Source organism: Anolis sagrei, chromosome 1 (assembly GCF_037176765.1).
Source record: "Anolis sagrei isolate rAnoSag1 chromosome 1, rAnoSag1.mat, whole genome shotgun sequence".
In the NCBI taxonomy this organism is placed as follows: domain Eukaryota; kingdom Metazoa; phylum Chordata; class Lepidosauria; order Squamata; family Dactyloidae; genus Anolis; species Anolis sagrei.
This window is the reverse complement of record NC_090021.1, coordinates 290,554,226-290,578,846: the sequence shown is the minus strand read 5'-3', so window position 1 is coordinate 290,578,846 and position 24,621 is coordinate 290,554,226. Positions and strand designations below refer to the sequence as shown.

Genomic DNA, 24,621 nt, shown 5'->3' with positions numbered 1-24,621 from the left:
GACATTATTTTCATTACAGGAGACTGGAATGCCAAGGTGGGAAGTCAAATGACAACAGGGATCACAGGCAAGCATGGTCTGGGAGAACAAAATGAAGCGGGACGCAGGTTGATAGAATTTTGCCAGGAAAACTCGCTGTGTATAACAAATACTCTCTTCCAACAACCTAAAAGACGGCTTTATACATGGACCTCACCAGATGGTCAACACCGAAATCAGATTGACTACATCCTTTGCAGTCAAAGGTGGCGGACATCCATCCAGTCGGTGAAAACAAGACCTGGGGCTGACTGTAGCTCAGATCACGAACTTCTTATTGCCCAATTTAGAATAAAACTAAAGAGTTCAGGGAAAATACACAGACCAGTTAGATATGATCTCACTAACATTCCTAGCGAATATACAGTGGAAGTGAAGAACAGATTTGAAGGACTAGATTTAGTAAACAGAGTCCCAGAAGAACTATGGACAGAAGTCCGCAACATTGTTCAGGAGGCGGCAACAAAGTACGTTCCAAAGAAAAAGAAAACCAAGAAGGCAAAATGGTTGTCTGCTGAGACACTGGAAGTAGCCCAAGAAAGGAGGAAAGCAAAAGGAAACAGTGAAAAGGGGAGATATGCCCAGTTAAATGCGCAATTCCAGAGGTTAGCCAGAAGAGATAAGGAACTATTTTTAAATAAGCAATGCATGGAAGTGGAAGAAGACAACAGAATAGGAAGGACAAGAGACCTCTTCCAGAAAATTAGAAACATTGGAGGTAAATTTCAGGCAAAAATTGGTATGATAAGAAACAAAGATGGCAGGGACCTAACAGAAGCTGAAGAGATCAAGAGAAGGTGGCGAGACTATACAGAAGATCTGTATAGGAAGGATAACAATATCGAGGATAGCTTTGACGGTGTGGTGAATGAATTAGAACCAGACATCCTGAGGAGTGAGGTTGAATGGGCCTTAAGAAGCATTGCTAACAACAAGGCAGCAGGAGATGATGGGATCCCAGCTGAACTGTTTAAAATCTTAAAAGATGATGCTGTCAAGGTGATGCATGCCATTTGCCAGCAAATATGGAAAACACAAGAATGGCCATCAGACTGGAAAAAATCAACTTATATCCCCATACCAAAAAAGGGAAATGCGAAAGACTGCTCAAACTTCCGTACAGTGGCCCTTATTTCTCATGCCAGTAAGGTAATGCTCAAGATCCTGCAAGGAAGACTCCAGCAATACATGGAGCGAGAGTTGCCAGATGTTCAAGCTGGGTTTAGAAAAGGCAGAGGAACCAGAGACCAGATTGCCAATATCCGCTGGATAATGGAGAAAGGCAGGGAGTTTCAGAAAAACATCTACTTCTGCTTCATTGACTATTCTAAAGCCTTTGACTGTGTGGATCATAATAAATTGTGGCAAGTTCTTAGTGGGATGGGCATACCAAGCCACCTTGTCTCTCTCCTGAGGAATCTGTACAAGGACCAAGTAGCAACAGTCAGAACTGACCACGGAACAACAGACTGGTTCAAGATTGGGAAAGGCGTACGGCAAGGCTGCATCCTCTCACCCAACCTTTTTAACTTGTATGCAGAACACATCATGCGATGTGCGGGGCTGGATGAATGCAAAGCTGGGGTGAAAATTGCTGGAAGAAACATTAACAACCTCAGATATGCAGATGACACCACTCTGATGGCCGAAAGCGAGGAGGAGCTGAGGAGCCTTCTAATCAAGGTGAAAGAAGAAAGCGCAAAAGCCGGGTTGCAGCTAAACGTCAAAAAAACCAAGATTATGGCAACAAGAATGATTGACAACTGGAAAATAGAGGGAGAAACCGTGGAGGCCGTGACAGACTTTGTATTTCTAGGTGCAAAGATTACTGCAGATGCAGACTGTAGCCAGGAAATCAGAAGACGCTTACTTCTTGGGAGGAGAGCAATGTTCAGTCTCGATAAAATAGTGAAGAGTAGAGACATCAGACTGGCAACAAAGATCCGCCTAGTCAAAGCCATGGTATTCCCTGTAGTAACCTACGGATGTGAGAGCTGGACCTTAGGGAAGGCTGAGCAAAGGAAGATCGATGCTTTTGAGCTGTGGTGTTGGAGGAAAGTGCTGAGAGTCCCTTGGACTGCGAGAAGATCCAACCAGTCCATCCTCCAGGAAATCAAGCCCGACTGCTCACTGGAGGGAAAGATACTAGAGACAAAGTTGAAGTACTTCGGCCACATCATGAGGAGACAGGAAAGCCTAGAGAAGACAATGATGCTGGGGAAAGTGGAAGGCAAAAGGAAGAGGGGCCGACCAAGGGCAAGATGGATGGATGGCATCCTTGAAGTGACTGGACTGACCTTGAGGGAGCTGGGGGTGGTAACGGCCGACAGGGAGATCTGGCGTAGGCTGGTCCATGAGGTCACGAAGAGTCGGAGACGACTGAACGAATGAACAACAACAACATCTTGTAAGCAGCTCTGAGTCTCCGGCGGGGTGAGAAGGGCGGCATATAAATGTCGTAAATAAATAAATATTTATACATGGCCATCATGTCTCCTCTCAGCCTTCTCTTCTGCAGGCTAAACATGCCCAGCTCTTTAAGCCGCTCCTCATATGACTTGTTCTTCAGTCCCTTGACCATTTTAATCATCCTTCTCTGGACACATTCCAGCTTGTCAACATCTCCCTTCAATTGTGGTGTGACACAAGGCAGAATAGAGGGGTAGCATGACTTCCCTGGATCTAGACACTATTTTCCTATTTGTGCAGGCCAAAATCCCATTGGCTTTTGAGATGCAGGCAGATGTCCCAAGCTGTTGCCCAGGCTTGCCCTTTCATGTCTTGTAGCCACTGTTCACAAGCAGCTCTAAATGCTGGAGAAACTACCACTCCCGTCATGCAACGGGGTGCGCCAGGGCTTCCGCCTTTCTTCTTATCCAATCAGCGGCGGCGGAGCGAGGCGTGGGCCAATAAGGCAACGCGAGCTCTCACTGGCTGGCTGTTGGCGGTTGCAATTTGAACGCGGTCCGTGGAAGGAGTAAGAAGCGTGTTTGGGCCCTAAACTCGCTCTCTGGGTGAGTGAACGTGAGGAAGGCTGGTTTCCAAGGTTGGGAAGGCCTTCCTTTGCTTTCCTCCGGTCCCAAGTGTCATACGCCAGCGAGGGGTGGCTTTTGGAGCCCCGAGCCTCTTGGTGTAATAGGCCTCCATTAAAAAGGAGACTCAAATACCATGGCCATGTTCTAGAAGCATTCTCTCCTGACGTTTCTCCTGCATCTATGGCAGGCATCCTCAGAGGTTGTGAGGTCTGTTGGAAACCAGGAAAATTGGATTTATGTATCTGTGGAGTGTCCAGGGTGGAAGAAAGAACTCTGGTCTGTTGTAGCTGGGTGTAAATGTTTCAATTGGCCACCTTAGTAAGCATTTGATGGCCTGACTGTTTTTAGATGTGTTACTGCCTAGGGGAATCCTTTGTTGAGAGGTGGTTAGCTGTCCCTGATTGTTTCTGGTGATTAGCTATGCCTCTGAGGATGCCTGACATTGATGCAGGTGAAATGTCAGGAGAGAATGCTTGTAGAACATGGCCATATAGCCTGAAAAAATCTACAATAATCCACTATCACTGGGTTTTCTTGAGAAGGTTGTTCCAGTGTGCCTTTCCAGAATAGGGAAATTTTTAGCATTATGTCCCAACGCACTTTATCAGAGATTTAGGATATCTGCATGCCCACCCCCCTCCAAACTCCCCACCTTGCCATGCCCAGCACTTTTAATTTTAAATCATTACATTTGGCCCGGCCATTGTTTTTAATTGCGTCATTGGGTGTTGTTAATGTTATTGCTTTGTTTTTTGAGTTATTGCATTGTTGTTGTTGTTGTTTTTATTGTTGTATTTGGGCTCAGCCTCTTGTAAGCCGCACGGAGTCCTTCGGGAGATGGTAGCGGGGTACAAATAAAGGTTTATTATTATTATTACTAAGTTTGGTTCAGAAGGGAGCTTGCCAGTGCTTTTCTCTAAGGCTGAGAGAGTGTGGCTTGTCTAAAAGCTACACGGGCTAATAATAATAATAATAATAATAATAATACTTTATTTATATTCTGCCCTTCTCATTTATGTACTTCTTAGAAAAAAAGCTATATAGGCTAATTACGTTTATGTCCCACTCTTCCTTCAGTGTGTACACACTAGCAAACAGTTCTTCTCCTTTTAGTTCTCCCAGCAGACCAGCTGTTGTGGTGTGTTTCTGACTTACAGCAGCCTTAAGGAGAAAGCATCATGGATTTTCTTGGCTTCATTTGAAACTGTCCAAGGTCACCTAGTGGCTTTTCATGCTCAGATTTTAACTCTGGCCCAAGAGTCCTGATCTAGCACCCAAACTGGCTGCCACAGTCCTGCGACATAGTTCAAGTGTTGAATGAGAGATAGAGAGGTCTAGCCATAATTTTACTGTGTTGTTTTCACTTGCTTATTGATCTGGGTGGATGCTGAGGACCAATTCTTGCCCTTAGAGTAGATCACACAACCTGTTTTTTAGATCCCAACTACACTGACCATTTAGTGCAGTTTCAAACTGATATTGACAACAGTGATTTTGCTGTGCAGATAGGAAATCCTGGAACCAGTTTGAGGCCTGGATGGTGATTACACAAACCACATAGCATTGGTGTCCATTAAGGGATTGCTTTGGCATGCTTCTTTGGGACATCTTCATTACATGATCAGTGTAGATGGGGCCAGTGTCATAAATAAGTTGGAAGTCACTTTCAGGTTTGTTTGTTTTTTCATGTCAGTAGCGACTTGAGAAATTGCAAGTCTCTTTTGATGTGAGAAAATTGGCTGTCTGCAAAGATGTCACCCAGGGGGCGCCCAGATGTTTGATGTTTTACCATCCCTGTGGGAGCTGGAGCTGACAGAAGGAACTCAACCCGCTCTCCCCAGATTTGAACCTGTTGGTCAACAGTCCTGCTGGCACAAGGATTTAAGCCTTTGTACCACTGGGAGCTTCAATGAGTTGCGACTTCTGGATTTGGTACCAGATTTGGTTACTATGCCCCCCGCCCCCGCCCCCAGGCTTTTGAGTTTCTGGGTTTTGTTTTTGTGAATTTGGGGCTTGGAACCTGCACAGTAGTGGTTTGGTGGTATATGCTGCCCACAGACTACAGTTTCCCAGCCTCTGTTATCTCGTACACTTATACCCCAAATGCCTTCCTTGATTTGTTACATTTAATTTTTTCTTCTTCTACAGTGCACGTTAAAGTCCAGAAGTTGAACACGAGATTTGATATCTATGTGTTGTGGGGAAGTATAAATCATAGGGTGCCATGTCTCTGGAAGGGAATGAGTGGGAACTCAGCAAGGAGAACGTGCAGCCTCTGAGGCAGGGGCGAGTGATGGCTACTTTGGAGGAAGCTCTGGCTCAGCAAGATGTTTCTGTCCACCCCACCATCCAGCAGCAAAAACGGTGAGTATGCAGTGGTTCATTCTGGCACCTGCTAGATATTTTGGAATATGACTTGTGAGCTACACATAGTATAGCAGCTGTATCTAATGATTAGAGTTTATGGGAGCTGTAAACCATGATATCTAGACAGCCCCAGGTTGCTTTCCAGATACAGAGAGTGTTTCATGTGTTACATAAATATAACTACTGTGGGCTTGTTTTTTGAATGGTTTTACTTTGTGTGTGCCTTCAAGTCACCAGACAACTTATGCAGACCCAGTGCATTTCATAGGGTTTTCTTAGATGAGGAATACTCAAAAGCAGTTTACCAGTTCCTTCCTCGAAAATATAGCCTACCGGTGCTGGTATTTGTTGGTCTACTATCCAAGTATTAACCAAGGCTGATCCTCTTTAACTTCCAGCATCAGAGGGATTATGATGCTCTAGAGTATTCTAGCATGAATTATCTATATACACACTTAAATTTCTATGGGTCCTGACATCTGGAGGAGCACTGATTTCCTTTGTTTTATAGCATAGGACAATCAGTAGGCTATATTATCTATATGATATCCTATCATTTATTGCAAACAATACTTGGTCAGTGATATACTGTGTATAAATTCTGCTTCCTAAACTGGGAAATATATAATGTTATGCTTCAAATTATGTCTAGAAAAAAAACAGAATTGTTCATTTTTGTAGGTGCATTTAGGTATTTTGCTTAAATAAATTGCCTTTAATTTCAGGGAATTTGAATCAGAAATTCGATTTTATTCTGGAGATGATCCCTTGGATGTTTGGGACAGGTAAGCTTTACTTTTTGAATGGTTATATCACATTCCTAAATCTATGTGGCTTTTTCTTGAAATCATAATTATTTTTATATCTCTAGATATATCAAATGGACAGAGCAAACCTTTCCCCAAGGTGGTAAAGACAGCAATCTTTCAGCTGTGTTGGAGAGAGCTGTTAAAGCACTGAATGAGCAGCAGAGATATTATGAAGACCCCCGCTATCTCAACCTCTGGCTAAAATTTGTAAGTTTTCCTTTTTTTCAAGTGTGCTGTATTCCATCTGTCTACTCTTTAAAATAAATAATAATAATGAAACTTTATTTATATACCGCTGTATCTCCCCAAGGGAACTCAGAGCGGTTCCCAGGTAAAAAATCACAGAACATACCAAGTAAAAACAACATAAACATAAGATTAAGAAAACAAAATATGCATAAAAATTGTTGCCATAACATACATATATTAAGCTTTGCTTAGGTGAGCTATATAACATCTTGCCATGAAAATCAATGTGATACTAGCACAATGATTATTGTACTTGTTAAGGTTTTTTTTTTTTAAAAAATTATTTAATTATACAAAAAAATAAAAAATAAACACTCCATACACTATCAATATAAAGACATAAAGCACACTAAAACTACTATATTTTTATATGCCTTCAGCGTAGTCTACTCACTTCCCATGATCTTCATTGTCTACTCATAGTTTTCTTAACCACAGATACATAAATTGGTTCTCATATAAAATAAAATATTTACCAAAAAATCTGCACAAACATTTATTCTGCGGTAGTATCATCTTATATCCGACAAAATTCATTTAACTGCTTCCACACTCTGCCACAGGTTAACCAATTATAAGTTGTGACGCCATCAAATTTCCTAATCTCACAGTCAAAAGGCAGAAAAAAGATATCAATCTATTAATTCTACTCAGTACTGTTTGTTTCATCTGTGTTCTTCTTTTCACTGCTCCTGGTCTTTTATAATAAAAGTTATTAGTGGGCAATATTTCTGAGCTTTCTTTAAATAAGTTCCCCCGTTGACCTGTTTTTTCTCTTTCTCCCATTTTGTCTTTGGTCAAGTTCCTCCTTGTCACTGCCTGAATGATTTCCCTCTTTTCCCCCACTACTCAAATCTTGTATCATGCCACTTGCCTCTTGTTGTTCTCTTAAACTTGTGGTAATAGTATTTTACTTGTTGAGGCGTGAAGCTCCAGTAATGCTTCTTGTTGTAGAGAAAGCAACCTCCCTGTAAAGAATATTTATGCAGTATTTCCTTTCTTTCAAGTCCTATCATTGCTTTCTCTCATCTATTGCTTTTTGATCATCTAAATAATCATATTTCTTTTCCAGTTTATCCACACACAATCAAGTCAGTTTTGGATCTATTGTTGCTTGTTTCAAAGTTTACTTCACCTCGGCCCAGTCTTCTCGAAATTTTGATTTCAACAAGTCTAATAAATCTTGTCTCATCACTTTCCAAATCTGCAATTCCTCCACCAATCTTGATGATTCTATTGTAAATTGCAATTCTGCCGGTCCTCTCCTTCTCTTCACTCTGGTTGCCCTAATTGTTTTCATAACTGTCCTTTGTTTACAATTCTTGCAGAGTTGTTCACAGTTTTCTAAAAGTCGTATCTCAAAACCTGGCTCTGATACTGAGTCTGAAATTATGTTTTCTTTAGTTTCTTGCTGTTTCTTTCTTAAAGGAGAAAGGTCAATGTCCTGTTATGCAGGAACACTCAATGAAAGTACTCTTGACTGATGGCCATCCAGCCATCGGTCAGGAACAGAAGAACATAAGTTTTTACCTTCCTCAATATGTCACACTTTCAAATATTTAAACATAGCTATCATATCACCTCTTAACCTTCTCTTCAAGTTAAGCAGTTTTCCAGGTAAGATCTAACCAAAACAGAATAGAGTAGAACAATTACTTCCCATGATCTAGACCAGGCATCACGAAACTTCAACTCCCACAATCCCTAACAGTTGATAAGCTGGTTGGGATTTCTGGGAGTTGACGTCCAAAATACCTGGAAGGTTGAAGTTTGCCCATGCCTGATCTAGACACCATGTTCTTATTGATGTAGCCTAGTCATTGCCCTTTTTAGCTGGTGCATCACACTGTTGGGTCATGTTCAGCTTCTTGTCTAAGACTACTAAATTCCTTTCATATGTACTGTTTTCAAGCCAACTGTCACCCATACTATATTTGTGTATTTCATTTTTTTCACCTTAGCATAGTTCATTTCTCCCTGTTGAAATTCATTTTCTTATGTTTGGCCCAGGTCTCTAATTAGTTCAGATTGTTTTGGCTTCTGATCTTGTCTCCTGGGGTATCCCTCCCAATTTGGTGTCACCTGCAAATTTGATAAGCAGGCCCTATATTCCATCATCCAAGCCCCCTTCCACACAGCTGGATAAAATCCCACATTTTCTGCTTTGAACTGGAATATGTGGCAGTTTGGACTCAGGGCGCCTACACACAGCCCTATACTGTGTCTTGGAATATCAAGGCAGAAAATCCCACAATATCTGCATTGAACTGAACCTGCAAAATTACTTTTGGATGACACTGCTCCCATTTCTGGGAGCTGTATATAAGATAAACTAAGGTTGACTCCAAACTTGATATGTTTCATATGTTTTGGAATATGGTTATCACTGAATAGGAGGGAACCAGTGCATCAGTAGCCTATCATTCAAAACAAAAATCAAGAGGATTAGAAATATGTTTGGGGTGAAGAATGATACATCAAGAGGATTACAAATGCCTTTGAGGGGATGTTGTGAGATTCTTGAGACTTTTCTCTCGTTTTTTAAAGTTGAATCATAATTACTGAATTTTTGAGTTGCACCTTAAGGAGGTATTTGGACATTACAGAGGCTGGATTCTTTCTTGATTCTTACACAGGGGAACTGCTGCAGTGAACCTCTGGATTTATACAGCTATCTCAGCAGCCAGGGGATAGGCACATCACTAGCTCAGCTCTATATCACTTGGGCAGAGGAACTTGAGGCAAGAGGAAATTACAAGAAAGCTGACTTGATTTTCCAGGAAGGGATCCGCTGCAAAGCCGAGCCTGTGGATAAACTTCTATGCCATCACAGGTATCCTAGAGCATGCAATTTGATTTATTCCATTTTTGAACTGTAATCCTAAGATCCATTAAGTGGAGCCTGGTGCAGAATTATTAATTTATCTATTTTAGAGCTTAGCAAGTTATGTTGAATGCGTAAACCAGTTTCAGTCCCATCATTCAGCCTGTCCTTGCACAAACTCAACATTTCTTCCAGTTAAACAAGAATTACTTTATTCATACAAAATGCCTAAAATGGACTAGGGATGTGCATAGGTTTTTAAAAAGTTAAACTTGATGTTTTATTTTTTAAAAACCTCATATAAATTATATTAAGATCAATATTAGTTTTGTGAATAGTTTTCCTCATAATTTATTTCTATACATACTAGATAAAACTAAATGTATATACTATGTTTCAAAAATTAAATTGAAAGCTGAGTAAGAGACATGCTTTCTTTGGGAACTATGTGCAGAACCCCATAAAAACGATTGAGTAGCAGCCAGAAGGAGGGAGAGAGAGAACAGTTTGACTAAATCTTCACCCCCCAAAAATTATTTAATGCTAAACATGTGAACATTTTAAATAGATGAAAAATTGAATGAAATCTTATGTTTTGAATCAATTTGTGGGCACTGTTGTTCAACAATTGAGACTTTATCTTTGCTGAACTTCAAATCAACTGGAGATGTTCTCATATTTTTTCATTATATTTGTATCTCTCTTCTGTCAGAGTTCGGAATGTAGCTTTTTATAACAACAACAACAACGGATTTCTATTTATTACCTACCTCTCCTTTTGGCTGGTCCTTGACTCTTTTTTTAATTTACAAAATATAATGTTGCTTTTTATAATCACTTTACCAAAATAGAACAAAAATTAGTGCCTTGAAATGTCCCATGCAAAACAGTGTTTTAGATGTATGAAACAAATTTTACTCATTACATTAAAAAGCAATAATGCTACAATTTATTTTAAAAATTGTGTTATGTATTTGGTACAGTAACATCATAACCTCATTACACGTAACATGTTTTTGTGGATAATGTTCTCGTAACATATTCCTTTCAAGATTTGCTCTCTGTGTGATGAGTAAACTAAAATCTTCCTTCTGGCCACCAGTAAAGCTTTTCTCATGCCCTGTACCTTCTGCACCCACCCATTCACAGTAGGACCTCTGAAGTGGGATGGAATTCCACGGACCTTTCTCATACAAGTAGAAATGCTTTCCCACTTAAATTAAAATGTCTCCGGGTCTAAGCCAGAGGATTTGTGGGATCTTGAAAAAGCAATAAGGCACAGTATAAAATGGAAACCTTATTGTTTTAATGTTTAGGCAATTTCAGGCTCGTGTGTCTCGGCAGACTTTGGAAGGTCTAGAGGAAGACTGTGATGCAGAAGAGCTAATGGGTGCTCTTTCAGCTGAACCCCAAAGAACCACATTGGCAGAATTGAAAGGAAGAGGAAAGAAAACAGCAAAAGCTCCAATCAGCCGCATAGGGAATGCTGTAAAGTGTAAGTTGGCACTTTCTATGAAGCTGGAATTAGTTTTGAGTGCATGTGGTAATGTTTTAACCTTTTTAATGATGTTTTTCAAGTGCCGGGCCAAGGGCAGAGACTCCAAACTCCTTCATCTCAGCAAGCGTCGAATCGCCCAACTTTTGCAGTATTTGATGAAAACAGAGTTGTAACTTCTGGGCCTGAACTTCCAGCACTTGTGCCACAGCCATGGGTTGCACCTCCACCAGTAAAGGCCAAAGAGAATGAACTGCAACCAGGAGCTTGGAACATGGGCAGGGTAAGGACAAATGACACATCTGTTCAGTGCAGTTGAAACATAGAGTGCTCATGTAGGAGTGTTTTAATTTTTTAAAACTTTCCTATAAGGAATTAAAATTATTCTTACTGGTATTCAGTGGAATATAAACAAAATCTCCTTTTCTCTTGACTATTTTTAGACTGCAAACTTTCAGAGGCTTTAAACATTTTCTGGTTAATGACCTGACATTCAAATTGCTTTTGCAGTACTTTTGCAAGCATCAACTGCCTAACATGTTTAATCTTCAGATTAACAGGAATCTGCTTTTCATTTCCTTAGGGATTATGTAAATAGCACTGTTGCGTGCAATTATGGGATGAAATAACTGATGATTAGCAAAGTAAAATTGCTACGTTCTCTTCTTGCATTCTGACCCATTTTACAATTGTTGAAAAAGCCAAATTACAACAAAGGAATTTGGATAGAGGATAGCTCTCTTTTCGGCCATGATTCTGTTTTGTAAACCTTACTGAAATAGGCTAAAGAGTTGTAACTGATCTGGACCCAAGCTTTGGCCCATATGTTTTTATAAAAATAACTACGAAGTCTGTATTAAGTAGCAGTATTGTTCAGAACTGACATTTTAATATTTCTTTTTTTTATAATGCTATTTCTACCAAAGGCAGAATATCAAACATAGACATCAGATACAAAAGCAGGTAAACCTAACACTATAACCATATTTAAAACCCCAAACAACCTACCAGCCATCACTCTTACTAGCAACTTCAGGCACAACTTGGAAACCTAATCAAGTGAATAAAAGAGGAAAAAATACAACCTCTTACAAAAATAGGGGAAGTTCTACAGCTAGAGGGCCAAAGATGTGGAACCAGATTGTAACGTGCAGCATTGACAGAACTCTGCACATTGGTGGAACAGACAATAATTGTATTCTTTTAGGGCCCTTTCAAACCCCTATATCCCAGAATATCAAGGCAGAAAATCCCACATTATCTGAGTTTGGACTCAGATAACCCAGTTCAAAGTAGATATTGTGGGATTTCCTGTCTTGATATTCTAGGATATAGGGCTGTGTGGAAGGGCCCTTAGAAAAGGCCTGCAGCTCTACTGGTGTTTGGCCCTTCAACCCCCAGAAGCACTAGCCAACTTTTTCAGTTGTCAGGAATCCTGGGAGCAGAAATCCAAAACACCTGGAAGGCCATAGGTCGAAGAGGCCTGATTTAGAATTTCCTAGAGATTATGCATATTATGCCAGTTGCACGGGGAACATAGAGCTATAAATACGAAGACAAAGGTTTGAAATGATCTTTGGCCTGAACTGGTAACCAGTGAAGGGATCTATGGGGGGAGGAAATGTGAATATTTAGGAAAATTTAAAACTCCCAGACAAGTTGGTTTTTTTAAAAAACATGAGTATATCCTACCCCATATGTGATGGTAGTGTTGGGGTTCAGCCTGATCCTGATCTGTGTGAACCGGATTCTCTTATAGTTTTTCCAACTGAGCAAACTCTCCCTGACAGTGTGGAATCTGTTGTTGATGAGGTCAGCGGCGAAGAAAGTGAAACTGAACAGCTGGAGGAAAATGTTTTGAAAGCTAGCCGTGATATCTCTCCACCTGGGTTTTTTAATGAGGACCGAAGAGAACAGATAGTTAGAGACAGAAATGTTTCACAGTTTCTACGAAGGTCAAATCATTTACAGGAGAGACAGGCCCAGGCTTCAAAGTCAAGGGGCGTTTCAAAGAATATCTTCTTTGGTTTAAGGGGCCTCCTGCCGGGTGTCTCTTTAGATCAAGCAACGTTTGGGACTGTGGCTGTGCCTTGGCAGAATTCCTGTGTTCCATGGCCGGTAATCCCAGAGGCTTCTAGTTTTCAAGTTCATGGTTAGCGAGAGGCTAACAGGTTCCTGGTTCTTGTATTGTGGCTTTTGGAATTTTGCTCAAGTTCAGAGATTCTACTGATTCTGCTGTGTTTCTATTGTGGCTTTTTGACTTTTTGACCTTTCTTTTGTAACCAATTTTTCATTAATAAACAAGGATTGTTTTTCCTACAGTCCAGTATGGTGGATTTAATCTTATGGTCTCGTTTCTTGATCTGGGATGCAACAGGTAGGCTTTCAACGGTAAATATTAAGGCAGAAACATCTTCAAGGAATGAGGTTGTAGTGACTGAGAGAGATCCTATACTCCAATTCCTCTTCTTCAAGGGTCCCATACTGAACTGGTGAAAAAACAGCTGGAAGTGTATTAGAACACTATGCTAGCTGCAATTGGGTGCAGTCCCTGGGGCAACTGAATTATTTCACAAACACACAGGGGGCACTTTCTGTGTGTTGCGCAGAAAGTGCAACACACAGAAAGTGTGCATTGAACAACTATGGGATCTAGCATGGCTACACTAGTGTGTAATTATAGTATGCTGATAGTATATACAACCTTGCGGTTCAATGTGTTGTTGAAGGCTTTCGTGGCTGGAATCACTGGGTTGCTGTGAGTTTTCCAGGCTGTATGGGCATGTTCCAGAAGCATTCTCTCCTGACATTTTGCCCACATCTATGGCAGGCACCCTCAGAGGTTGTGAGGTCTGTTGGAAACCAGGCAAGTGAGGTTTATATATCTGGAATATCCAGGGCGGGCGAAAGATCTTGGTAGTTGTTCTCTCTCAAGCATGGTTCTTTTTCTAGGGATGGGTCCAATTTCTCATGGCTAAATAGTTTATGACTTTCCACTCTTTAAGCCTTGGATATGGCATATCTAGTTATTTCCAAAGCTTGTGATCAAGATGGATATTCTTTACCTTGTTTTGCATGACAAAATATGTTGTAAGGCAACACTAATCAAAGTGGTGCTACATAAATTGGTATCAGTCCCTATACACCCACTGCCAGTCTTGGAAAACTTACAGAAAAGAAAGAAGTAATAATTGCCAATGGGCACAATCATAGTACTTCTCCCTGGCAAATTGCGGAAGAAATGCTGTTCCCCAACCAGATATTGTAAGAAACACCAGTATTAAATATACTCTAATTTTAAAACAGAATGGTAGAGATCATACTGTTAATCTCAGAGTTACTGATCTTAAATTGCTTCTGAAAATACTCAATCTTCTATGTATATTTTTAACTTTAATTTTCTATAACTAACCAAGGACGGCATTTCATTATCCTTCAATATAGTTGGAAACTATGGTTTGCATCTAGCTACTGTAAGAACAAATGCACTAGTGAGGTTGTGGTAAACCAATTTGTAAATTAGGGAATGCAGACAATTATAGCTCTTTGCATGTAGTTTTCCATATCTCCTATCAACCCTATCCAGTGATTAAACTGATGAGACCTCAAGTTCAAAATCATTGAAGGGGCCGGAAGTCACCATCTTTGACATAAGGGCCTGTTTGATAGAAGAACCCAAAGCCAAACAAATTCATTGAAAATCTGATATAGGTTCTTTTTTCCTTTCTTTCTTTCTTTTATTTTTTTTAGCGTCCTCGAAGCAACATGGATTCTACTATTGCAACTGCTGTTATGGTGCCCAGCTTTACACCGTATGTTGATGAATCCCCTCAGCAACAAGCCATGTAAGCATTATGCCTTGACCTCTGTTTCTTTAATTATGAAGCAAAGAGAACCTCCAAAATCTGCCATGGCAACAGGTTCTACATTGACTTGAAACCTAAAGAGATGAAGATGCTGTAACAGCTCCTAGACAAAGAAGAGCTTGAGTTTCCTACATTTTTTTAAGCTTGATAAACAGTCTGTGAACATCATTATGACCTAAAATAGTAAGGAAAAAAACATACGTTTTGCTTCAATTACTGACTGATATAGTAAATTTTGAGTTTGAGAATTATATGCTTACTTTTTTGCTGGAGTAGATATGGCCATTTTTTCATATTTTTCAGTAGTTCTGCTTCAATCTTGTAGCAAATCTGTTTGAGAAGTAATTCTAATTTAGAATAGAAAATACTATCAATTAAAAGTTTCAAAAACAAAATCTTGACCAGATCAGACACATTATCTGAAGCTGTAATGTCAATATGAAGCAGACTGACTGCCCACTTACACTGCCATATAATGCAGTTTCAGAATTAACTGCACTGAATTGGATTATATGAGTCTACACTACCATATAATACATTTGTTGTTGTTCATTTGTTCAGTCGTTTCCGACTCTTCGTGACTTCATGGACCAGTCCACGCCAGAGCTCCCTGTCGGTTGTCACTACCCCTGGCTCCTTCAAGGTCAAGCCAGTCACTTCAAGGATACCATCCATCCATCTTGCCCTTGGTCGGCCCCTCTTCCTTTTTCCTTCCATTTTTCCCAGCATCATACTCTTCTCTAAGCTTTCCTGTCTTCTCATTATGTGGCCAAAGTACTTCATCTTGGCCTCTACTATTCTTCCCTCCAATGAACAGTCAGGCTTTAGTTCTTAAAGTATGGACTGGTTGGATCTTCTCGATTCCAAGGCACTCTCAGAACCTTCGTCCAACACCACAGTTCAAAAGCATCTATCTTCCTTTGCTCAGCCTTCCCTATGGTCCAGCTCTCACATCTGTAGGTGACTATGGGGAAGACCATTGCTTTGACTATGCGGATCTTTGTTGCCAATGTGATGTCTCTATTCTTCTCCTTTTTATCGAGATTAGACATTGCTCTCCTCCCAAGAAGTAAGCATCTCCTGATTTCCTGGCTGCAGTCTGCGTCTGCAGTAATCTTTGCACCTAGAAATACAAAGTCTGTCACTACCTCTATGTTTTCTCCCTCTATTTCCCAGTTGTCAATCATTCTTGTTGCCATAATCTTGGTTTTTTTGACATTTAACTGCAACCCAGCTTTTGCGCTTTCTTCTTTCACCTTGATTAGAAGGCTCCTCAGCTCCTCTTCGCTTTCAGCCATCAAAGTGGTGTCATCTGCATATCTGAGGTTGTTAATGTTTCTTCCAGCAATTTTCACCCCAGCCTTGCATTCCTCAAGCCCCACACATCGCATGATATTTTCTGCATACAAGTTGTATAGGTTGGGTGAGAGGATACAACCCTGCCTTTCCCAATCTTGAACAAGTCTGTTGTTCCATGGTCAGTTCTTACTGTTGCTACTTGGTCCTTATACAGATAATACACTTAAATACACTTAAATGCAGTTAAATTGCATTCTAAAATTGCAATATATGGCAGTTGGGATGGGCCCTGAGTCTTGTAAAATAAACAACTGATGAAAAACATGGCTGGTGTCTTGAATCACATGCCCTTCAGTTTGGTTGAGCTGAGGTGCATCTTTCTGCAAAGGCCCTTGGTATTCTGGGAGTTTCATTGCTAGAGTAGAGATAGTCTTGGGTCCAAGTTCCTTCTGTTGCCTTTGTGCCACTCCAGGATTTAGCCACTTCCTTACAATGTCCTGGGCATTTTGAGAAACAAACCTGACAGTAACTACAACGAAGTTACATTTCGCTACCCTAGCTACTGTATGCTGGCAGTGCTTTGTTGGAAGTAGTAAACGTATTCTGCATCTTTGTTCCCTCCTTATTTCCCAAGAGTATTTACTTTTTTGCTGTATGTATTTTTAAAAAGTGATGTGCCTTTTTTCTTACAATAGGTGATTTTCCTAATAATTAAATCATATATTTGATTCCATCTTCACTTGTACATCTGTTTTCCCCTCAGGACTCCTTGTAAAATAGAGCCTAGCATGAACTGTGTCTTAAGTGTCAGAAAGCCTAAGAAAGAAGATGATCCGCTACATCGTGTGCAAAGCCACCAGCAAGATGGTCAGGAAAAGAAAGAACAGCCAATGTATTGTAAAGAGAAAGTGTATGCTGGAGTGGAAGAATTCTCCTTAGAGGAGATCAGAGCCGAAATCTACAAAAAGAAAGCAAAGAAGAGAAGAGAAGGTATCTATTAAGACATATAGGCATAAATAGTAAAATCCTCCAGTGCTGCTTAATGTCAGTCAGCATTAGAAATGTTTTAGGCAAGAGTGTATTCATATCTTACAAAGGTTGCCATAGTCAGTTTCATGTGGGTTTAAAAAGAAATCTATTCAAAGCACTTATGGATTATGCTGAAAGTCAAGCAGATTCCATGCTTTCATCATAAAATGGCATATCTTTAAAGAATTCTCTCCCAATGAGGACTTTAAAAATAAAATAAAAAGCTGGGTGAAGCATAAAGCAACTTTTGTTGACTTTTGTTAGTCTAGTTCTGAATAAGTGTAATGGTTTACCATGGGGTTGTTTTATTTTGAACAGTGATCAGAGATAGAAAGTGAACATACTCAATAGTTGAAAAAGAACATGGAATGGTGTGTGTGTGTGTGTTTGTGTGTGTGTGTATTCTTGCTCACTAATCCCGAATTTCTTTGAAGGTTCTGTATAATTTTGTATTCAATGCAGTTGCAATGCATGTGTAAAAATAGTAATACACTTTCAGTTGCTTCAGTTCTGTTCCAGAGTGGAATGAAGCTGTCCTTTAAAAAAAAAATCGTAGCCTTTGTTTATATCAGTGTTTCTCAACCTTCCTAATGCCACGACCCCCAACCATAAAATGATTTTAGTTGCTACTTCATAACTGTGATTTTGCTACTGTTGTGAATTGTAATGTAATTATCTGATATGCAGGATGTATTTTATTCACTGGACCAAATTTGGCACAAATACCCAATATGCCCAAATATTAATACTGGGGTTGTGGGGAGGTTGATTTTTGTCATTTGGGAGTTGTAGTTGCTGGGATTTTTAGTTTAGTAAACGTTTTTCCCTAACATTAAGTCCAGTCATGTCCGATTCAGGGGGTTGGTGCTCATCTCCATTTCTAAGCCAAAGAACCATAGACAAATCCATGGTCATGGGGCCAGCATGACAGCATGGAATGCCATTACCTTCCCGCCAGAGGTACCTATTGATCTCACATTTGCATGTTTTCGAACTGCTAGGTTGGCAGAAACTGGGGCTAACAGGAGGAGCTTACTCTGCTTCCTGGATTCTAACCTGCGACCTTTTGGTCAGCAAGTTCAGCAGCTCAGCACTTTAACCAACTTTGCCACCAGCAGTGGGTTAAACAATTAACCTACAACCAGTTGATTAAATAGTTCACCTACATTCAAAGAGCATTCTGAACTCCACCAAACATGGAATGGAACCAAACTTGGCAAACAGAAGTCCCATGATCAACAGAAAATACTGGAAGTTTTTTTTTTTGGGGGGGGGGGGGGATTGACCTTGAGTTTTGGAGTTGTAATTTACCTACATCCAAGTAGAGCACTGTGGACTCAAACGATGATATATCTGGACCAAACTTGGCACAAATACTCAATATGCCCAAATGTGAACACTGGTAGAGTTTGGGGAAAATAGTCCTCGACATTTGGAAGTTGTAGTTGCTGAGATTTATAGTTCACACCCAATCAAAGAGCCCCTTGAACCCCGCCAACGATAGAATTGGGCTAAACTTTCCACACAGAACCCTCATAACTTGAAGGGGCTCACTGGCGCAGGCCTTCTTCCAACGTCACACGCTCTCCCACACCTGCATATGCACACCACTGCCCTGCGCCAAGCATGCCTGATCTCCCCTTCCTGCTTGGAGTCTCAGAAGTAGCCCTCCCCTTGGCTGAGAGGCTGGCCAGTCACAGTGGAGAAGGGCTTTTGGCAGGAGGATTCACTGTCTTGTTTCCAGAAAGGAAGAGAAAGACAGGCAGAGAGATCTTCAGCCTTCTCTGCCAAAGGGGCTCCTAAGACCATCAGAAATATATGTTTCTGATGGTCTAAAACCATCTAGCAACCCCCAGGTTGAGAAACACTGGTTTATACCATGCTCTTTCCTTCTTAACAAAAAAATGGGTTAGAATTAGGTATGATTTTAGATGTGTTTTGTGCTATGAAGAACATGTGTTACCTTCCTTTTTCTATAGAAGAACTACAGGCCTTAGCACAGAAAAAAACTGAATTACAGAGGGAGATTGAGGAAATTGAGAAGGTGGTGAGAGAGCAGCGAGAAAAACATAAGGAAAAATCAGATGCACAGGTAATATCTTTGACTTTGGGTAGGCTATTTGTTTGTAGGAAATATTAATCATCAGACTGTAAAGAGAAAGCCATGCAACAATGATGTTGGTCCCAATGCTGCCCAGGCAGAGCTACCTCAGTTAAAGATTAATTATGGCTCACTTCATCTCTGGATCTTCCTCCTCCTCCCTCAACAAACTGCCCTCAATGAGACTCAATGAACTGCCCTCAATTTAATATAAACTAGAAACCCGAAAACAATAAGAGCAATGTCCTCTACTTCTTTTAAAAAATGCGTGTCATGTCCTAATAAGTTTCCGGACAATGACGCTCATATTAATTGCCTAACATGCTTGGGAGAAGCACATCTTACTCATACGTGTACCATCTGCAGGGCTTTTACGCCCCAAACAAGAAAAAATAGAGAATTAAGGCTAAAAGCTGCTCTTTATGAGCAAGCCCTTCTCCCTCTGGCAGAGCGCGGGGAAACCATCGATGCCTCTGTGAATAAAACCAAGAATAAAGACTTACCTGACAAGACAACAGTCATCCGCCATTAAGAAAAATAAAAATAAAACCAAAAAACTCAAGCCACATATTCCCCCCTGCAAGAATGCAAAGCGGCTTCACAACAACCAATATTTAAAGAAATATCAGCGAATGTAGCCGCCTCAGGAGAGGAAATAGCAGCTACGGGCCAGAGGGCGACCCCTCAATTGCCCACCGATCTCTACCCTCAAGATCAGGCTAGTTTACAGGCCACAGAAGCCTCACCAGCACCTCCTGACTTAATAAACTATGTTTACAGGTAAGCAACTTATATTTCTTAAGGCACAGACTTCAGCTCCAATTGAACTCCCTAGCAATCTTCTACTCAAATTGTTGTGGTTTAGTGTTTTCTTTAGTTGAAGTCCACTCGGCTAGAAGTATATCTTTACTGGGAACCTTCTGTTAGACGTAATATCTTTGTATATTCAGGAAATGCACTGTTACCTTCGTTCTGATCCTTACTTTGGTTTCTAAACCAAATTCTGTTTCATACTGAGAAGATGCGCAAACCAATTGTGCAGATGTGGATGATTATGGAGGGAATTAATCTCAGGCCTCAATTGTGTATAAGAATATATTGTAGAGGAGGCCAATTATTAGTTGTAAATTAAGGTAACTGCCACCAACGTGAGGTATTTGAGGTATCACCGATGAGATCTGGCTCTACAGACGCAGGTTAGATGAGATGAGACGGTTTTTAACAAAAGATAACAAGTTTATTGTGTACAAAGCATATGGTTGCAGGCTGTTAAAATAACTTATAGAACTTTGAATATCACTTGGTTTGTAATATAGTCCACTCTTTCAAATAACACAGCTCGTGGCCAACTTTTACTGAGGTGAAGCTCTTTAGTGAACAATGTTTCCCACTATAACTAGCCTTCCAGTTTGATCTTTCCTTGATCAAATCTCTGATCTCTAGTCCTTCCTTGACTAGGGATCATAACAGGCTTCCTTTAGTTTTTCTTGACTAAAGAAACTGGCCAGGTTTCTCTCTTCAGCCCTTCTAGACTGAAAAACCTCCAGCTGCTCACACACACCTCTCTCCCAGGCTTTTCAAGCCTCCACACTCTCCCACACACACTGGCCCTTTTTTAAAGACGCCTATAATTTTTCCTGCTTGGCTCCGCCCACATCTCACTCTCCTGAGCTAGCCTGCCTGGTCTCCTTGGCAACGCTCACTGTGGATTCAAACCAGATAACTCTAGTTTTAGCTACTGCTACAAACACAAATATATACTCTAACAGTTAAACACATACATAGTATCAATGACTTCTACACACATACCTCTAGACCAGGGGTCAGGAACCTTCAGCCCTCCAGGTGTGGTGGACTTCAACTCCCACAATTCCTTGGGCCAAGGTAAGCCTTTGGGGCAAATGCCGAGCCTCAAGGAATTGTGGGAGTTGAAGTCCACCACACCTCGAGGGCCGAAGGTTCCCCATGCCTGCTCTAGACTAAAATTTGGAGATGGTTACTGACTAATTGATCTACTTGTTTCTTCAATGTTCACAGCATGCAGAGAAGCAGGAACCTGAAGTCATTTCTTCTAACTTGGCAGAGATTCTGAAGCCATCTATAAGAGAAGAACAATGTGCTCCGATGGATTCCAAAGTATTTGTTGAAGGATCTCCTTCGGATTGTTTTTTCTTGAAAAGGTAGTGTGAGAATTAGTTTTAAGGAAAATATACTTTTTAAAACAATGTGCTTCTTTTTGACACAGGCTAGGCTATTTGGGAGAAAAATGGATTTGTTGAGAAAACTTTCAGTGACAGAGAGGTGGGTTGTATTAACGGGAGCTGCGCTCAGGGAGCATACAACTCCACTGTTGCGCCAGCTTAACTGGCTGCCAGTTTGCTACCGGGCACAATTCAAAGTGCTGGCTTTAGTATATAAAGCCCTAAATGGTTCTGGCCCAGCTTATCTATCCGAACGCATCTCTCCCTATGAACCTTCCAGGAAGTTGAGATCGTCTGAGGAGGCCCTGCTCTCGATCCCGCCTGCCTCACAGGCACGTCTGGCAGGGACGAGAGACAGGGGCTTTTCAGTGGTGGCCCCTCAGCTGTGGAACTTCCTGCCTAGGGGTGTTAGATCGACCCCCTCCCTCCTGATCTTTCAAAAAAGAGTGAAAACTTGGTTCTTTGACCAAGCGTTTGGAATTTCAGCATGACCAGATAAACCCAAATTGGAATATGAAGTAGGAACGGCTAAGACAATGGAATGGTTGAGGAACTGAACAAGAAGACATAGTTTTTATAATTTTTATTGTTTATTGCTTTTATGGTTTTTAAAAGTATTATGATGTGATTTTGTGCTTTTAACCAATGTATGTATTTATATGTGGCATCTGATTATTGCCAATTTGTACGCTGCCCTGAGTCGCCTTCGGGCTGATATGGGCGGGATAAAAGTGACACAAATAAATAAATAAATAAATGAATAAATAGTTATGTTTTCCCCTCCACTTTAGCAAATGTTGTTTTTGAAAACACATAATGACATAATCCTTGTACTTTTTAAAAATAGCAATCTGGAACGGGATGAAAATGTTCAACACAAGAAGTCAACCTCAAGCGGTGAGTTACATTTGTGGGTTGCATAATTTTTTTCTGTCTCTGATAAGAAGAAGTAGAGCCAAATGATGTTAGCTTTACTGATGTCATCCAACATAATACTCTTAATAATCTCACCCAAGTCAGATTTAAGCATAATAAAAGCAAACATTTATTGTGTTTTGGTAAGCAAACCATTGCACCGTATTGCTGTCCTGCGCTGGAAGAAGCCAGTAGCTCTCTAGGAGCGTGACACTGAAAAGGTCACCACCATACTACGTCCCTTATCTGCTTTCATGTGTGCACTAATAATTTAACTTTCCTGTTGGCCACTGCTCCTTTTAAAAGAATCTGTACCGAGTGGTCAATGGATATGAGAACGAAATTTCAAAGCAGGCTTTTCAGGTCTCATCTTTTTAATATATGCAGTATAAAATACTCTTTCAGTTTTTTCCAAGATAATAAAATGTGCTTGTTTTCTCTTCCAGATTCCGATATCCCCCCTGCAGTGACTGCTCCATTACCTTTCTCTATTTTTGATGAGTCTGTTTTAGAAAATGAGGGAGCCAGGTAAGTACTTAGAGCAGGGATCTAAATGGAGGGCCAGGTCATGGTTCCTCAAACTGTTGGAGGGCCGGATTATAATTTGAAAAAAGCATGAATGAATTCCTATGCACATTGCACATATCTTATTTGTAGTGCAAAAAAAAAAACCCACTTAAATGAAGTACAATGTTCTCAAATATAAACTTATTAGTATTTCAATGGGAAGTATGGGCCTGCTTTTGGCTGATGAGACAGAACTGTTGTTGTTGTTGCTGTGTGCTTTTATGTTGTTTCAGACTTAGGTTGACCCTGAGTGAGGGCCGGGTAAATGACCTTGGAGGGCTGTATCCGGCCCCCGGGCCATAGTTTGAGGACCCCTGACTTAGAGGGTATAAGAGTGTATATTCCCTGTTTTATTTCAAAACACCTCACTGAAGGTATTTTATGTTTAGATCGGTTTCAAGATTGAGGGCTAATGCTTGACAGTCCCATTTCTTACAGCTTTGTTTTATATACCTCAAATTGTTTCCCCATGCTTATATTATCCTTACTTTATGAAAGTAGTGGTTGAATAGTATTTCTTCAGGAGGATCTGCCTTTGTCTTCAGTAAGAGACATAGGTCCAAGCTATGAAATATTTGAACGGAATAAACTTGTTTTATCATTATAAGTCTAACAGCATGGATGTTATTTTTATTTAGTCTTTCTGCTGGCGCTTTGGTTCATGCCAGATGTCCTCTTGCTGTTCGTAAACCTTCAGAAAGTACTATCGCAAAGGAAAATGTACCTCCTGAAAATTCTGTAAGTTCTTCCAAGTATTTTTTTAAAATATATTATATTCTTCAATTTTTATAATTTCATTTTTTATTTTCCATTTCAGTATCTCCCCATTTTTTCCGTTCTATCTAGATTGATCTTACTGTATTTCAACAATTTTCCTTGATATACTATCTTATCTTCCCTTTCGTATATGTTTTTATTTCTTCCATCCCACATTTAAAAATCTATTTATTTTAATTTCTTCCAAATATTCAATTTATGTATTCCTTTTCCAGTATTTTCCATATACAACAGGTTATCCCACCTATCCACCATTGTTAGTATTTCAAATGTAATTCAATCCTTGTAATTTCAGTTTTGTCTCAATGTATCCCTCAAGTTTTCCTTTTAATCAGAATGGATCAGACTATATTTCACCAATATTCTTCCAAGTGTGTTAAGATCTGTGTATAGTGGGCCCTTGATGTCTACTGGCATTTTGTTCCAGGACCTTCCAATGGGTATAGGTGCTCAAATTCCATTATATAAAATGGCACAGTAAAATAATATCCCATATACAAAATGACAAAATAAAAATTTGCTTTTTGGACTTTTAAAAAAGTATTTTCAAGCCATTGATTGTTTAATTGTTGGATACAGAGTCTGTGAACGTGGAAGACTGACTGTACAGCCTACCCATGAACCTTTTCAATGAAGATATAAGCATATACAGACTTACCTTCCAGGGAAAACCTGATTATAAAATGCTAGGATACCAGAAATGAATAAACAATTTTGTTTGATAAAAGAGAAATCAAATAGATATATGTTTAAATGGAAACTTTGTGTATTTTATATAAAAAAGAAACAGAATGTAAAGTTACTTGTGGGATTTGAAGATTTATAAAAATGAATGAAATTAGAAGATAGATGAAACTTAAATATATTATGGTAAGTGGGATAACATAATGGTTCGTAGGGTTGGAGGAGAGGGAGAAAGTTCCATAATTTAAAAATGGCATTCTTTCTGGTCACTCAATAAATATAGTCTAGCCATTTTTAAATTGGCTGGTTGATTTGCTGCATTACACTTCTGACTCTTGTCTGGCACCTGGAAGAAAAGAGTCTG

General features: G+C 40.1%; 1 protein-coding gene across 1 annotated transcript in view; it reads left to right on the top strand.

Annotated features, from left to right (window-relative positions):
• The first annotated feature begins 2,957 nt into the window (after positions 1-2,957).
• The window catches only part of BUB1B (BUB1 mitotic checkpoint serine/threonine kinase B), a 34,495-nt gene continuing 12,831 nt past the window's right edge, over positions 2,958-24,621 (top strand). The window contains exons 1-14 of the mRNA XM_060760191.2: positions 2,958-3,053; positions 5,223-5,438; positions 6,167-6,226; positions 6,313-6,457; positions 9,136-9,332; positions 10,640-10,818; positions 10,902-11,101; positions 14,569-14,663; positions 16,747-16,973; positions 18,992-19,104; positions 21,151-21,293; positions 22,162-22,211; positions 22,676-22,757; positions 23,435-23,534. Coding sequence (XP_060616174.2) covers positions 5,299-5,438; positions 6,167-6,226; positions 6,313-6,457; positions 9,136-9,332; positions 10,640-10,818; positions 10,902-11,101; positions 14,569-14,663; positions 16,747-16,973; positions 18,992-19,104; positions 21,151-21,293; positions 22,162-22,211; positions 22,676-22,757; positions 23,435-23,534 — 1,731 coding nt within the window. The 5' untranslated portion in view covers positions 2,958-3,053; positions 5,223-5,298. The remainder of the gene's footprint in view (positions 3,054-5,222; positions 5,439-6,166; positions 6,227-6,312; positions 6,458-9,135; positions 9,333-10,639; positions 10,819-10,901; positions 11,102-14,568; positions 14,664-16,746; positions 16,974-18,991; positions 19,105-21,150; positions 21,294-22,161; positions 22,212-22,675; positions 22,758-23,434; positions 23,535-24,621) is intronic.